This window comes from Corythoichthys intestinalis, chromosome 13 (assembly GCF_030265065.1).
Source record: "Corythoichthys intestinalis isolate RoL2023-P3 chromosome 13, ASM3026506v1, whole genome shotgun sequence".
Classification (NCBI taxonomy): Eukaryota; Metazoa; Chordata; class Actinopteri; order Syngnathiformes; family Syngnathidae; genus Corythoichthys; species Corythoichthys intestinalis.
Genome location: NC_080407.1, coordinates 6,828,342 through 6,845,780, shown reverse-complemented (window position 1 = coordinate 6,845,780; position 17,439 = coordinate 6,828,342). Strand labels below are relative to the sequence as shown.

The following is a 17,439-nucleotide window of genomic DNA, read 5'->3' as shown; positions in this document are numbered from 1 at the left end:
GCAAACCTGTCCAAAGCTCTTTCCGGACTGGGAATATCCGGCAGCGTGTTTCAAAACTGCACAATTTGATTCCATCGTTGCAACAGATATTGGAGTGTCTCTCAAGCAGACCCTGCAGCTTAGCGGGCTTAGCAGATGGTCTTGGGTTTGACACTTGAGCCCTCTCTCCACCAAGCAGTGCAGTTCTTAGCAACTCAACTGGATCGCTTGGAAATAGTGGAGTCAGATTAGAGGGACTGAAAACATCCTCGGGTAAATTGTGAAAGCGAGCTGATGGTCAGGTGGGTTTGTGGATGGCAGATTAAGTCCAACTCCCGCAGCGGCGCTCTTCCGGCTGCGCGTTCGTCGTCAGAATGCCGAGTGAAGGGCAGTTCAGGGCGCGGGGTAATCACATTTAGCTCACTCCGCATTGCATTACAAAGATGCGTTTGCATGTGAGCAAATTGAATTCTCCTCGGGGGCGGATGAGCATCGAGTCAATTTTTCCAGGAAGGTGACTGAACTAATCTGTCATTATATTTGCTTTCACTGTAGTTTCAGTTTACCCAAAGTTTTACATTACACATCAGTCTTTCATGCAATCTACCACTGGCAATAATGAAATCACTCAACCCCAAGTCCTTGTATCCCTTAACGTAGCGAATTTGTGCTTACGCATTTCAGTTTTGGAAGAGAAAGCTCTCGACCGCTGGTAGACGACTGCAATATTTCCTGCCTTTATCCGCTAGGTCTTGTGATTGTACGATGTTGGCTTTATCACCTCCTCACAAGCTCAAGGAGATACTACTTCAGTATTCTTTTACCCAGTATTTATGTCTAGTGATTGAAATTTTCCGTCACCAGATGAGGAGAGCTGCAAAAGGTTGCTGTTGGAATTTCAGACCTGCTATTGGAGAAACACAACACATCACCTTTGCTTGGTTACCACTGCTTTTGTTTGGACCTGACGTTGAGTTGTCGGGGTTGAGTTTGGTGTTCCTAAAAATATCATATGTCTATCGTGTCATCCTACATTCAAACACTGTCACTGAACAGTTTCAGGAACTGGATTACTTGAAATAGTTTCGCTGCACTGACTCACTTACTCATGTATACCATTGAATTCTTCTGTTATTTGCATGGTAGTCTGTAAAATGAGTTGTCATTACACTGTTAAACTGCAGTGGAAACTTGGTGTTTGACTTGTATCGTATGTTTGACTTGTCATCCATGGTGATTTTATGAAGCTCTCAAGGGAAGACGTCTCTCGCTACCTATTGCCATCGCTCTTTCACCTTCTCTTCATTCCGCCGTGTTTGCAGCTTGCCGCTTTGTTGGCTGACCTTATTCTATACTCGCCTGTGGAGGACTGCAGTCTATTAGCTTCATCTTTGATTAATGCAAAAGTGCATACGGTCGGGTGGCAGTGCATAATGAGCAATCCCTTTACATGCTGTCAGCCATCATGTGATGTGTTCTAGAGTTGCTTTGGGGACATCAAGCGGGCCTTTATGCTATTCACTAACCTTTCATTTGCTGCCTTTTTCCTGCTGGAGAGACTCGGTTGTGGCTTCCATTTAAAGTCAGCTGGTGGTCACAGCTTTAGCTGCTTTAGAAGTGACCTTTGTAAGCTGATGCATAGACTTGATAATATAAAAATGAATGGGAGAAATTAGCCGCTACAGCATTGGCATCATAGTTTGCAATATTTACGTAAAATAACTGCTAACTGCCTGTTTTTTTGCTTTTAACCAAGAATCAACAGTTTTACGTCCATTTCTATAAAGAATTCAGGGATTTAAGCATTTATTCACAAGAGTTTTCAACGGAAAAAGCTCTTTGTCTGTGATATGGCGGCCGCTAATTTGCTTACTGACTAGCATCATAGTTCGCAATATTTACGTAAAATAAATGCTAACTGCATGTTTTTTTGGCTTTTAACCAATAATCGAGACTTCCACGTCCATATCTGTAAAGAATACAGGGATTTAAGCATTTACTCACAAGAATTTTCAATGGAAAAAGCTTTGTTTACATATGGCGGCCACTAATTTGCTTACTGACTAGCATTTACTTAAAATAAAAGCTAATTGCACGTTTTTTTTTTTCGTTTTTTTTTTCTTTTAAGCAAAAATTGAGACTGTTTTATGTCCATATCTATGAAGAATTCAGGGATTTAAGCGTCTATTCACAATAATTTTCAACGGAAAAAGCTTTGTTTACATTTGGCGGCTGCTAATTTGCTTAGTGACTAGCATCATAGTTTGCAATATTTACTTAAAATAAATGCTAACTGTACGTTTTTTTGCTTTTTAACCAAGAATAGAGACTCTTTTACGTCCATATCTGTAAAGAGTACAGGGAGTTAAGGATTTATCCACAAGAACTTTCAACGGAAAAAGCTTTGTTTACATATGGCAGCTACTAATTTGCTTACTGACTAGCATCATGGTTAGCAATATTTACGTAAAATAAATGCTAACTGCACGTTTTTTGGCTTTTTAACCAATAATCGAGACTGTTTTACGTCCATACCTATGAAGAATTCAGGGATTTAAGCATTTATTCACACAAATTTTCAACGGATAAAGTTCTTTGTTTACATATGGCGGCCGCTAATTTGCTTACTGACTAGCATCATAGTTCGCAGTATTTACGTAAAATAAATGCTAACTGCATGTTTTTTTTATTTTAGCTTTTAACCAAGAATTGAGACTGTTTCACGTCCATATCTGTAAAGAATACAGGGATTTAAGCATTTAGTCACAAGAATTTTCAATGGAAAATGCTTTGTTTACATATGGCGGCTGCTAATTTGCTTAGTGACTAGCATCATAGTTCACAATATTTACGTAAAATAAATGCTAACTGCACGTTTTTGTTTTTGTTTTTTTTTGCTTTTAACCAAGAATCGAGACTGTTTTACGTCCACACATGTAAAGAATAGTGGGATTTAAGCATTTATCCACAAGAATTTTCAACGGAAAAAGCGTTGTTTACATATGGCGGCTGCTAATTTGCTTAGTGACTAGCATCATAGTTTGCAATATTTACGTAAAATAAATGCTAACTGCACGTTTTTTTTGCTTTTAGACCAAGAATTGAGACTGTTTTACGTCCATATCTGTAAAGAATACAGGGATTTAAGTATAATTTGCTGACTGACTAGCATCAAAGTTCGCAATATTTACGTAAAATAAATGCTAACTTCACAGGTTTTTTTTGCCTTTCACCAAGAATCGAGACTGTTGTACGTCCATATCTATAAAGAATACTGAGATTCAAGCATTTTTTTCACAAGAATTTTCAACGAAAAAAGCTCTTTGTCTGTGATTCCACTCGGTCAGCTTTAACGGCCACGCCAACAATGCAGGCTCATATTAAACCCGTCAATATATTATGAAGTCTATGACTGATGTGATTACTTTTTGTGGTAATAAATATTTACAGCGATGTAGTGTGGGTGAAGTGCTTTCTCACTGTGATTATGTGACAACAATGCAATTGGTGTGTTCCTCATGTTAAAACAAATGCGACAGTTGCTGAGCGGTGGTTTTCAAAAATGGTATTTGCCTTTTGACAGGATGCCCTTCTGCTACTTGGTCAGGATGGGATATTTTAAGGAATGAAAATAAGGCATGTCTACACCACAAGCTAAACACTATTCGTCCCATATTTATATCCTTAAACCTCTTTGAAAAGTCAAAACTGTGGGCGGCGAGGGATAATTGTAGAAGAGAAAGTAGTTTGTTAGCTTGTGCACCACATGTTTTGCAGGCGCTTATATTTACTAAAGCATGTAAATTTAGATTGATTCTGGTCAGGTCAGACGGGGTGTGTTTGTGTGTGCGTGGATGGAAAGATAATGACACCCGGTGCGAGCCACAGATTATGACTTATCTATACTAATCCAAGGTAAGGGAGAGTGGGGGTATAGCACACCATATAATTCATTGTACTGTGTATCACAAAAGTGAGTATACCGCTCTCATTTCTGCAGATTTTAAGTATATTTTTTCATGGGACAGCACTGACAAAATGACACTTTGACACAATGAAAAGTAGTCTGTGTGCAGCTTATATTAATAGAGTTAATTTATTTTCCCCTCAAAATAACTCAAAATATAGCCATTAATATCTAAACCCCTGGCAACAAAAGTGAGTACACCCCATAGTGAAAGTTGTCAATATTAACATACAACATGTCAACTGTCAATATTTTGTGTGGCCACCACTATTATCCAGAACTGCCTTTACTCTTCTGGGCATGGAGTTGACCAGAGCTTCACTGGTTGCAACTGGAATGCTCTTCCACTTCTCCATGACGACATTGCAGAGCTGCCAGATATTTGAGACTTTGCGCACCTCCACCTTCCGCTTGAGGATCCCCCAAAGATGTTCTATTGGGTTCAAGTCTGGAGACATGCTTGGCCAGTCCATCACCTTTAACCTCGGCCTCTTTAGTAAAGCAGTGGTCATCTTGGAGGTGTGTTTGGGGTCATTGTCATGCAGGAACACTGCCCTGCGACCCAGTTTCTTGAGGGATGGGATCATGCTCTGCTGCAGTATTTCACGGTACATGTTGGAGTTCATGTTTCCTTCAATGGAATGTAACTCTCCAACACGTGCAGCACTCATGCAGCCCCAGACCATGACATTACCACCACCATGCTTGACTGTAGACATGACACACTTATCTTTGTTCTCCTCACCTGGTCGCCACCACACATGCTTGAGACCATCGGAACCAAACAAATTAATCTTCATCTCATCAGACCATAGGACATGGTTCCAGTAATCCATGTGCTTTGTTGACATGTCTTCAGCTAACTGTTTGCGGGCTTTCTTGTGTACCTTCTTCAGAAGAGGCTTCCTTCCGGGGTGACAGCCATGCACACCAATTTGATGTAGAGTGCGGCATATGGTCTGAGGACTAACAGGCTGACCCCCTCACCTCTTCAATCTGTGCAGCAATTAGAGGTGGGAATCTTTCTAATGTTTTGTACATTAGTTACAAAAACTGTAAAAAATAAATAAATAAATAAATGACTATTTCAGTATCAAGTTTACAGTTAAAAACAATAAATAATATACTCAAAGCCCCATTCTGTATCAGCAGCTTTAAACTACATTCAATTAATTTAATGTTGTCAATCGACCGTTAAAGTTGTTAAAATTGCTCCTGTTATCCCATGATTTCCCTTTTGTCTACTTTCTACATGCGAAAGTTTTAAAACTATTTTAAAGATAGATTCAAGTCAATATTTGACCAATTTAGGAGTATTTTAGATAAAAAGTTAATTAGGTTCGCTCGGAAGGTTCGCTACAACAGCCTTGCAGGGAAGTCTACTGCTTTAAGATGGCGGCCGTTTACTAACGCCCGCATCTAGCTTTCTCTACATGTGCTGCTATTGCCACCGAGTCTATTCTACATCTAGTCCTATATAAATATGATATCTACCTTAACATTATGTATTGTGGACGTACTTTTTAGCAGCTTTCGGCAGCAGTCAGGTTGTTGTTTTTTTTTTTATCTCGCGGCATGAGTTGAGTTAGAGCCGTGAGTTGAGCATTGGCATTACCCGAGGGGCCGGGTAATAACAAGCATGATGTTTAGCTACTCTCGCTCCGTTCCTCATTGCGTCCCGAAGACCGCGCGGCATGCTGAGTGTGTTTTACTTCCGCTTTACTTGACATATTTCAATAAACGAAATTTGGATGTTTGTGAATCGTTCTCGAATCTTCCATGGCCGAATCGTGAATAATCTAAGAATCGGAAATTTCGCACACCTCTAGCAGCAATGCTGACAGAAGTCCTGCGACGATCAGCACGTGCGCACAGCTTCTATGGACGACCGACCCGAGGTCTGTTCTGAGTAGACCCTGCCCTTTTAAAACGCTGGATGATCTTATCCACTGTACTGCAGCTCAGTTTCAGGGTGTTGGCAATCTTCTTGTAGCCTTGGCCATCTTCATGCAGCGCAACAATAAGTCTTTTAAGATCCTCAGAGAGTTCTCTGCCATGCGGTGCCATGTTGGAACTTTCAGTGACCAGTATGAGAAAGTTTGAGAGCTGCACTACAGATTTTAACACACCTGCTCCCTATGCACACCTGGAACTAGTATCACGAACAAGTTACATGACATTTTGGAGGGAAAATGACAAGCAGTACTCAATTTGGACATTTAGGGATGTAGTTTCTAAGGGGTGTACTCATTTTTGTTGCCAGGGGTTTAGATATTAATGGCTATATTTTGAGTTGTTTTGAGGGGGAAATAAATTAACTCTATTATATAAGCTGCTCGCAGACTACTTTTCATTGTGTCGAAGTGTCATTTTGTCAGTGTTTTCCCATGAAAAGATAGACTTAAATATCTGCAAAAAATGTGAGGGGTGTACTCACTTTTGCGATACACTGTACCTTCCGAACATAACGTATAGCTCTTACTGTATATAGGTAAACCTGTGAACAGAGGTCTTGTAAAACTGTAGTTGTACCCTGAGACGCGATGTATAACACAAACAGACCAGAAAAATGCAGAAATTGACTACTTTTCCAGGCTTTTGTCCACAGTACGTGGACTGTCATTAAATTGCTCTCAGAGTTTAGTGTTGGGACTATTCTGACTCAAATCTTCATGACTGCTTAGTTTATGTGATCTGGCCAGATGAGCATAGGTTTGCCAAGTCATGCTGATAGTGCTTAAACGACACCTCCTCTTGAAACTTTGTCATAGGTTCCTCCCGTTCCCCAAGTTTAGGATGTCACTCACTCGTGATTTCTCAATTATCAGAACGATACTGCGCTAACATGTCCCAATCGTTGACATCCTTAGAAAGTTGCCGCCTGTCGTCCCGATCCAGTCCAGGCGGTGACACGTTAGCCGGTGTAGGTCAGGGATTCCGTTTACTTTTGCCAGAGCTTAAAATAGCTCCTCAGTTTGATTTGACCCTTTGGAAGGAGGTGGTGGGGGGAGGGGGGGTCAGCACTTAAAGCTAATGGGATACTTACTGACTAGCCAGCTGCTTCTGTGTGTGCTGCTAAAGGGTCTTTATGCCCTTAGCTTGTAAATACTTTCATTAAGTCCCTGGAAAAAAAAAACACTGCTTGATAATCATGATGCAATGGCTATTGGTTTATTGTCCTTGACGGTCCTACCAGCATCGAAAGCAAACATGAAGTCACCATCCTCAGTGGGCTCAACGAGTTTGTAGTGAAGTTTTTCGGACCACAGGAAAGTAAGTAAGAGTCTTAATATGCTCACCTCTAATGTAATCTGTTTACTGTCTCTAATCAATGGCCATAAAGTCAAAAAGATTCTTTCCCTGACATCTGATGTGCATCAAGTCATGAAATATGCCAGTTGGAACACAGAAAGATATAACTGTTGTTTTTGAACCCCTGCCCGAGTATATTAAGAAGTGCGGCCAGGCTTTGAGGGGAGTTAAGTGAATTCACATTTAAGTGCAGGCATGAAAATCTCTCACCTTCCGCCAAAATTCGCCGTTTTGAAGTCAAAAAGGGTGACCTACGTGAATTGTGTAGATCCGAGGAGAAAATTTTTAAGGGGGTGATGGTCGGGAGATTTTTTTAATGTCGGACGCTTGGTATGCAAGCGGGGAAAGCGGCACAAAGCCAAAAAAGTGAACCAGAGTGGTCAAAACATTGACTTATTTCAACAAAACAAAGGCTGTCTCTTCAATGCCAAGCTTGGCTGCACGTCGGCCGTGAATGAACACCTAAAGCGCCGTCACCCAGTTGTAATTTTGGAGGACAACAGGAGACAATTACAACCCCTAGCAAAAAGTATGGAATCACCAGTCTCGGACGAGCACTCACTCAGACCTTTTATCATGTAGAACAAACTCAGATAAAAAGCTTGAAAAAATAATGAATTAGTTCAAAAGTGCAACTCTTTAGCACTCAGAAACACTAAAAGAAATGAATAAAAACATTGTCGTTGTCAGTAAATGTTGTTTTTTTAGAGCAAGTGCAGGGAAATATATATGGAATCACTCCATTCTGAGGAAAAAAATATGGAATCATGCAAATATAGAACCATTTTTTTCCCATTTCCACCACAGGTTATCAATAGGGTTGAGATATGGGCTATTTGCAAGACATTGACTGGATGAGTCTTTCTCCAAGGAATGCTTTAACAGTTTTAGCTCTGTGGCACGATGCATTGTCATCTTGGAAAATGACAAGCATATTTTCAATTGAAGGGATAAGAAAGCTGTCTAAAATTTCAATGTAAACTTGTGCATTTATATAAGATTTAACCACAGCCATATCCCCAGTGCCTTTGCGTGACATGCAGCCCCATATCATCAAGGACTGAGGGAATTTTCATGTCTTCTTCAGGCAGTCATTTTTGTAAATCTCACTGGAACAGCACCAAACAAAAGTTCCAGCATCATCACCTTGTCCAATGCAGATTCTTGACTCTTGATTAGGTGATATAATGACAAAAAGAGTTTTTTTTTGTGTGGAGTGTAAACCTTATGGCTAGCGGTTTAGCGAACATACTTCCGGTGAACATTTCAAAATAAAAGCACGTCATGTTCGTCATAAAAATAATGATTTCTGGAGTTAATCCCACATACTTCAGAATATGGATTCTACACTAGGAATAGCTTTAAAATGACACCCTTTGTGAAAACTCTGATTGGCAATGAATAATTACACTACTTTTATATATAGAGGTTGAGTATAATATTAATGCTATATTGCTTTTTTTAAGAATTGTTTTGAATCATGTTGGCAAGGCAAAGTCAGTGTTCGGAATTTGTTTACATTCCATCTTTTGCACCAGTTAATGCTATCAGCATTTGACCTCATTGTTTCTTTGTGATTTATTGTTGTTATTTACATGTTTATTTATACTTCAATAAAGAATTTGAGTGTTGCAAAATGTTTTTGTGAATTAATAAGCGTAATCAAAAATTTGATTGCTAAATTAGTTAAAAAAGGGCAAAAAAATTTTTGATTATTCGTCTAATCCTAAAAATAGTCGGTTGACTAATCAGGAGAAAATTACCGTAATTTCCCGAATATAACGCGCACTTTTTTCCCCCCAAAATCAACTTGTAAAATCATGGTGCGCATTATACACGGGTACATGAATGGAGACCGAAATATATAAAATGTATATAAAGACCGCTATGTTTTTTATTGACACGGCCATGTTGTGTTGAAGAAAATGTATGCAGCTTTGCTTGTGCTATGTTTCATCAGTCAGTAAAATGACTTTTCTGTATCTGTACACAAGCTCAGTTTTCTTGTATTCTTCTATTTATTGGTGCTAAAATTAGGGTGCGCGTTACACACGGGTACAATAATTTTCCCTAGATTTTACAAGTAAATTTGGGGTGCACGTTTATACACGGGTGCGCCTTATATTCGAGAAATTACGGTAGTCGTTTGGGACAGCCCTAGTTGTACAGTGTACCGGAACATATTTCCTCCACACCTTTCTCACCTTTTTAACCCCTGACCCATTTTCATGTCTCTAAGTGAAGTTTGCTCTTATTTCAGCGCTGTACGAGGGCGGCGTGTGGAAGGTTCGAGTGGATCTGCCCGACAAATACCCTTTCAAATCGCCATCAATAGGTGAAACGCTTCTCCTTTATTTAACCTCTTAACACATTTTAAACTCTCATCTCTATGGTCACCTTTTTCAGGATTCATGAACAAGATATTTCATCCCAACATCGATGAAGCGTAAGTACCCGACAATGAATGAAGCAAACGACGAAACTTGGCGGAGCGCGTTGTTTTTCTGGGCCTCATTAATCCAGCGCTTAGAGGGCCAGATCCTCTGAAGGACGCCGTGCTCCATGACGGCAGGTCCCTGTCATGACCTGGCTGACACACTTGTTTTGCTCCAGCAACTGTTTGACATGGAGAAAAAAAAATACAGTATATCACAAAAGTGAGTGCACCCTTCGCATTTCTGCCGAGATTTAAGTATATCTTTTCATGGGACAACACTGACAAAATGACACTTTGACACAATGAAAAGTAATCTATGTGCACCTTATATAATAGAGTTCATTTATTTTCCCTGCAAAATAACTCAAAATATAGCCATTAATATCTAATCCCCTGGCAACCAAAGTGAGTACACCCCTTAGAAACTACATCCCAAAATGTCCAAATTGAGTACTGCCTTAGTGAAAGTTGTCAATATTAACATACAACATGTCAACTGTCAATATTTTGTGTGGCCACCACTATTATCCAGAACTGCCTTTACTCTCTTGGGCATGGAGTCGACCAGAGCTTGACAGGTTGCCACTGGAATGCTCTTCCACTCCTCCATGACGGCGTTGCAGAGCTGCCGGAAATATGAGACTTTGCGCACCTTCACCTTCCGCTTGAGGATCCCGCAAAGATGTTCTATTGGGTTCAAGTCTGGAGACATGCTTGGCCAGTCCATCACCTTTACCCTCAGCCTCTTCAGTAAAGTAGTAGTCATCTTGGAGGTGTGTTTGGGGTCATTGTCATGCTGGAACACTGCCCTGCGACCCAGTTTCTGGAGGGAGGGGATCATGCTCTGCTGCAGTATTTCACAGTACATGTTGGAGTTCATGTTTCCCTCAATAGAATGTATCTCTCCAACACCTGCAGCAATCATGCAGCCCTAGACCATGACATTCCCACCACCATGCTTGACTGTAGGCATGACACACTTATCTTTGTACTCCTCACCTGGTCGCCGCCACACATACTCAAGACCATCGGAACCAAACAAATGAATCTTTGTCTCATCAGACCATAGGACATGGTTCCAGTAATCCATGTGCTTTGTTGACATGTCTTCAGCAAACTGTTTGCGGGCTTTCTTGTGTACCGTCTTCAGTAGAGGCTTCTTCCTGGGGTGACAGGAGTGTGGCGTATGGTCTGAGCACTAACAGGCTGACCCCCCCCCCCCCCCCCACCTTTTCAATCTCTGCAGCTATGCTGACAGCACTCCTGCAACGATCTTTCAAAGAAAGCATTTGGATGTGACGCTCGGTACGTGCGCTCAGCTTTAGAGCTGCAGCTATTGAATATTTTAGTAGTTGATTAATCGATAGACTAGTTAGTTCGAATAATCGAGTAATTGGATAAGGATCATGAAAAATTAAAATACCTTATCTTACATAGAAAAAGTCTGTTAGCTTAAATGCTATAAAAAGGCAAAGTTTTTTTTTGTTTTTTTTACAATGCTCTTAACAAATGGTTCAAATACATATTCCCACAAAAAACAGTTAATATACCTATAAACTAAATTATGAGTGACATTAGCTCAAACAAAAAATTACGTTGGCCTTAACAGGAAGCAGTTGGATTCAGCCATGTGAAAAGAGGCAGACCAGAGGGCAGTGTAACCACCTTAATCAATGAAGCTAAATGCAAACACTTTCAAAATAAACCATTTTAATGCCACTTTAAATAAACGAATACTCAAAGCAACAAAATTTCATTCGAATTTTTTTTTCTAATCAATTATTCGTTGCAGAAATACTCAGCTTCTTTGGACGACAAACCCGAGGCCTGTTCTGAGTGGACCCTGCTCTTTTCAAACGCTGGATGATCTTAGCCACTGTGCTGCAGCTCAGTTTCAGGGTGTTGGCAATCTTCTTGTTGTCTTGGCCATCTTCATGTAGCGCAACAATACGTCTTTTAAGATCCTCAGAGAGCCATGTGGTGCCATGTTGGAACTTTTAGTGACCAGAGAAAGTGTGAGAGCTGCACTACAGATTTGAACACACCTGCTCCCTATCCACACCTGGATCTAGTCACATGACATTTTGGAGGGAATATGACAAGCAGTATTCAATTTGGACATTTAAGGATGTAGTTTGTAAGGGCTGTACTCACTTTTGTTGCCTGGGTTTAGATATTAATTAGGGCTGTCAAACGATTAACATTTTTAATCGAGTTAATTACAGTTTAAAAATTAATTAATCGTAATTAATCGAAATTCAAACCATCTATAAAATATGCCATGTTTTTCTGTAAAATATTGTTGGAATGGAAAGATAAGACACAAGACGGATATTTACATTCAACATACGGTACATAAGTTCTGTATTTGTTTATTATAACAATACATCAACAAGATGGCATTAACATTATTAACGTTCTGTTAAGCGATCCATGGATAGAAAGACTTGTAGTTCTTAAAAGATAAATGTTAGTACAAGTTATAGAAATTTCATATTAAAACCCCTCTTAATATTTTCGTTTTAATAAAATTTGTAAAATTTTCAATCAAAAGATAAAATAGCTCGCCATTGTTGATGTCAATAATTACACAATGCTCATGTTGCTGTAACCCATAAAATCAGTCGCACCCAAGCGCCAGAAGGGGCGACAAAACACCAAAAAACACAACAAGTAGACACCGTGCTGTCATTTTAATGTTTGAGTGGGGCATCTGCGTTAAATGCGTCAAATATTTTAACGTGATTAATTGAAAAAATTAATTCCCGCCCGTTAATGCGATAATTTTGACAGCCCTAATATGAATGGGTATATTTTGAGTTATTTTGAGGGGAAAATAAATTAGCTGTATCATATAAGCTGCAGACAGACTACTTTTCATTGAGTCAAAGTGTCATTTTGTCAGTGTTGTCCCATGAAAAGATATACTTAGATATCTGCAGAAATGCGAGGGGTGTACTCACTTTTGTGATACTCTTTATCACAAGCAGAGTGATGAGCAAATGTAGATGTAATCGGACGATAATATGCATTAGTGAGTTCAGAGGCCATTCAACGAAAGGAGTCAGGGTGAATCGCGATTACATACAGAGTATAAATGCAAACTATGTATCAGGCTTTTCAAACTTTTAAAACTGTTGATAAGTCAACATTCACAACAAAATGTTTTTTTCTTCTCCAATATAGGTCAGGAACAGTGTGTTTAGATGTCATTAACCAGACGTGGACAGCTCTTTATGGTGAGTGCTGCCACGGCCGTGTGTGTTACTGAATTGCCTTAATCTTCTTACCGAGGGGAGAGGTGAATACTAACGAGGTAACACCCACGTCGTGAAAGGATCGAGCCCCTTTGTGACAGAGATGATTTACTAGCTGTCAACCGCGAAGCCTTTTTTGCTCGGTCGGCAGACATACACTACCGTTCAAAAGTTTGCGGTCACCCAGACAATTTTGGGTTTTCCTTCAAATGTCAGTATTTTTTTTCAAATGAGTTGCAAAATGATTAGAAAATACAGTCAAGACATTGACAAGGTTAGAAATAAGGATTTTTATTTGAAATAATAATTTTCTCCTTCAAACTTTGCTTTTATCAAACAATGCTACCTTTGCAACAATTAGTTTTGCAGACCAATGACATACTCGGTGTTGATTTGTTGAGGTAATCTGGAGAAACTTCACTCCACGCTTCCAGAAGCACCTCCCACAAATTGGATTGGCTTGATGGCAGTGTTGGCAATCTTACCGTATTTTTCGGACTATAAGTCGCAGTTTTTTTCAGTTTGGCTGGGGGTGCGACTTATGTGTGAAATTATTAACACATTATGATATCATTTCACATGTTATTTTGGTGTTTTGGAGTGACACTGATGGTTTGGTAAACCTGTTAGCATGTTCTTTATGCTATAGTTACAGTGCCATAATTATTGGCACCCCTGGTTAAGATGTGTTTTTTAGCTTCTAATATTTATTTTTTTAATTCAAATAATATGGGACCTTAATGTAAAAAAAAAAGGAAAAATCCAACCTTCAATACAAGTGCATTTATTCAGTGGGGGAAAATCCCACATAAAGAAATAATTATTTGACATCAAATAATATGTGTCATAATTATTAGCACGCCTGGTGTAAATGGTGTTATACTTATATAGCACTTTTCCACCTTTCAAGGCGCTCAAAGCGCTTTATACTATCTTGCCATCTACCTACTGGTGAATACTTTGTAAAACCCCCTTTTGCCAACAATTCAGCACCTAATCTTCTCCTATATTTGTTTCACTAGCTTGATTTTGTGTCTGGTGAACCATTTCTGTGTAGATTTGGCCATATGTTTAGGGCAGACATGTCCAAAGTCCGGCCCGGGGGCCAAATGCGGCCCGTGGTCAAATTTCATCCGGCCACCACCCTCTGTCATAAAATCAATAATGTCTGGCCAGCACACACTTAATAAATTGGTCAGCAGTACTGCTACCAGCATATGAAGTAGTTTAAACACTAAATGCTGCTCCTCATTTATCCACTAAAAGGCAGCAGCACTCTAAGCAACATTACCTCGTGTGACCCTTTACTTCCAATTTTCTAAAATGGCGACAATCAACAAAAAAAAAGTTGACTGCGAATGCCAACGCTTCAAGGATAAGTGGAAATTGGATTATTTCTTTACTAAAATACGCAACAACTGTGTCTGCCCCATTTGCAAAGAGACAGTCGCTGTTTTTAAAAAGTTCAATGTGAGGCGATATTACCAAACAAGACATGCTGACATGTACGACAAGATTACAGGGAAGATACGCAGCGAGAAATTGAAGCAACTTAAAGCTAGTTAAATTTTACAGTAGTAGTATTTTGCAAGAGCTCGAGAGTCGAAAGAGAGCGCCACAAAGGTTAGTTGCGAGATTGTCGAAATTATTCATTAAAAAAAATAAAAATAAAGCAAATGTGACACACAGAATGGGTTGCTAAAATTTGCTTAAATATGTTCTTCTTCGTAAAAGACGTCAGCCAAGGTCGGCCCCCCACATTTTTACCAGACTAAATTTGGCCCCCTTTGCAAAAAGTTTGGACACCCCTGGTTTAGGGTCATTGTCTTGCTGAAAGACCCAGTGACGACCCATCTTCAGCTTTCGGGTCGTTGAAGCTTGGGACCGTGTGCTTTGGTCAGATGAGACCAAGATTGAGCTTTTTGGCAACACAATTGAACGCACATTTCTAAGAACAGATTGTCAAGTTTCATGGGAAAGTTGTCTTTTTCTGGCCATTTTGAGAGTTGAATCAAACCCCACAAACGTGATGCTCCAGATACCCAACTAGCTCAAAGGGAGGCCAGTTTTATAGCTTCTCTAACCACCTAAACTGTTTTGAGCTGTGCCAACATAATTGCACAAGGTTTTCTAATCATCTATTATCCTTCTAAGGCAACTAGAAAGTGCAATGTACCATTAGAACACTGGAGTGATGTTTGCTGAAAATGGGCCTGTTTGCAAAACTACGTAGATATTGCATTAAAACTGGACGTTTCCAGCTAGAATGGTCGTTCACCACATTAATAATGTGTAGAGTGTTTTTCTGATTAGTTTGTTATTTCCATTGAAAAAAAAACTAATTTTCTTTCAAAAAGGAGGAAATTTCTAAGTGACCCCAAACTTTTGAACGGTTGTGTAGTTCTTGGAATGATCGCAGAAGCAGTGCAGCTGTTGCAGGATCATGACCCACGATAGACTTTGCTGCAAAACAGCTTGTATTTTTTCCCACTACGCTCAAGTGGCCTCAATGGCGCCGCCTAGCATGTGAAAGCAGAATTGCAGGAGCTCAGAAACGAAAGGGCCTACTGTCATTTTCAACATTACATCCCCCAGCAAAAAGTATGGAATCACCAGTCTTGGACGAGCACTCACTCAAAGATTTTATCATGTAGAACAAACTCAGATAAAAAGCTTGAAAAATTAATGAATTAGTTCAAGAGTGCAACTCTTTAGCATTCAGAAACACTAAAAGAAATTAATAAAAAATTGTGATGGTCAGTGAATGTTACTTTTATAGAGCAAGTGCAGGGAAATATATATGGAATCACTGCATTCTGAGGAAAAAAATAAGGAACCATGAGAAACAAACAAAGAAATAACAATGAAAACTCTAGTATTTAGTAGGACCACCTCTGGTTTTTATGACCGCTTGCAGTCTCTGAGGCATGGACTGGTTGCGTATTCTTCATTAATTTGATGCCAACTCTCTTTGATTGCAGTTGCCAGATCATCCTTGCAGGTCGGAGCCTTGCTGTGGACCTTTTTTTTTTTTTTTTTTCAATTTCCACCACAGATTTTCAGTAGGGTTGAGATCTGGGCCATTTGCAGGATAAGAAAGCTGTCTAAAAATTAAATGTAAACTTCTGCTTTTCTTGAAGATAATCATCAAGGACTGAGGGAATTCTGATGTTTTCTTCAGGCACTCATCTTTGTAAATCTCACTGGAACAGCACCAAACAAAAGTTCCAGCATCATCACCTTGTTCAATGCAGATTCTTGACTCTTGACACCTTCTCCAATGCAGATTCTTGACTTTTGACAAGCTGATGATGCTGGAACTTCGGAGTTGGTGGTGTTCCAGTGAGATTTACAAAGATGACTGCCTGAAGGAAACATAAAAATTCCCTCAGTCCTTGATGATATGGGGCTGCATGTCAGGCAAAGGCACTGGGGAGATAGCTGTGGTTAAATCTTCAATAAGAGCACAAGTTTACATTGAAATTTTAGACAGCTTTCTTATTCATTCAATTGAAAATATGTTTGTCATCCAGTCAACGTCATGGCCTGCAAATAGCCCAGATCTCAACCCCATTGAAAGCCTGTGGTGGAAAATGAAAAAAATGGTCCACAGCAAGGAGGATCTGGCAACAGCAATCAAAGAGAGTTGGCACCAAATTGATGAAGAATACTCATCAAGTCCATGCCTTAGAGACTACAAGCTGTCATAAAAGCCAGAGGTGGTGCTACTAAATACTAGAGATGTGTTTTCATTGTTATTTCTTTGTTTGTTTCCCATGATTCCATATTTTTTCCTCGGAATGGAGTGATTCTATATACCGTATTGGCCCGAATATAAGATGTAGGGCTGGGCGATATGGCCTTAAGTACGTATCACGGTAAATTGAGCAGATTTACCTCGATGACGATAAATTGTAAACTGTTTCTCGTTGATTTATTTACCAGGTTTCAATTTCACATATTTAACAATTGTACATGCACTCTAAACATTAAGTATATAAAAAAAATATTGTGAACAATAAGAATTCAAGTATGAACATTTATAACATGACTTGAACAATGTACAACATTATAATAATTAATACGACGACTGTGCAAACATGTCAATATAACAAAAATGACTTGCAGTTTGAAACAGTACACTTCAAACAGACAACTTATTGTTAATGGCTGCTGTGACATAATTACTCAACATAAGTGTTTACGTCAAGGTTTCAGTTGTTTTTTTCTTCCCAAGAGCATTTTTCATACACATACGTACATATGCACCCCCCACACAGACACATACACACATTAAAGCTATATTGCTCTTTTGCCAATGAAACATTTAAGATTATGCAGAATAAAGCAAGCACATACAAAAGAATAGCTGTGGCCATTAAATGGTCATATTATAGGCTTCACTGTTGGATTGTAATTTATGATGAATGCTTTACCATCATAGAAGGGATATCAAAGAAATCACACACACACACAGATACAAAATA

General features: G+C 39.4%; 1 protein-coding gene across 1 annotated transcript in view; it reads left to right on the top strand.

Annotated features, from left to right (window-relative positions):
* ube2h (ubiquitin-conjugating enzyme E2H (UBC8 homolog, yeast)) overlaps positions 1-17,439 on the top strand; it is a 32,960-nt gene that overhangs the window by 11,251 nt on the left and 4,270 nt on the right. Inside the window, exons 2-5 of the mRNA XM_057855648.1 lie at positions 7,143-7,219; positions 9,519-9,593; positions 9,665-9,704; positions 12,882-12,934. Of these exons, the coding sequence (XP_057711631.1) occupies positions 7,143-7,219; positions 9,519-9,593; positions 9,665-9,704; positions 12,882-12,934 (245 nt within the window). The remainder of the gene's footprint in view (positions 1-7,142; positions 7,220-9,518; positions 9,594-9,664; positions 9,705-12,881; positions 12,935-17,439) is intronic.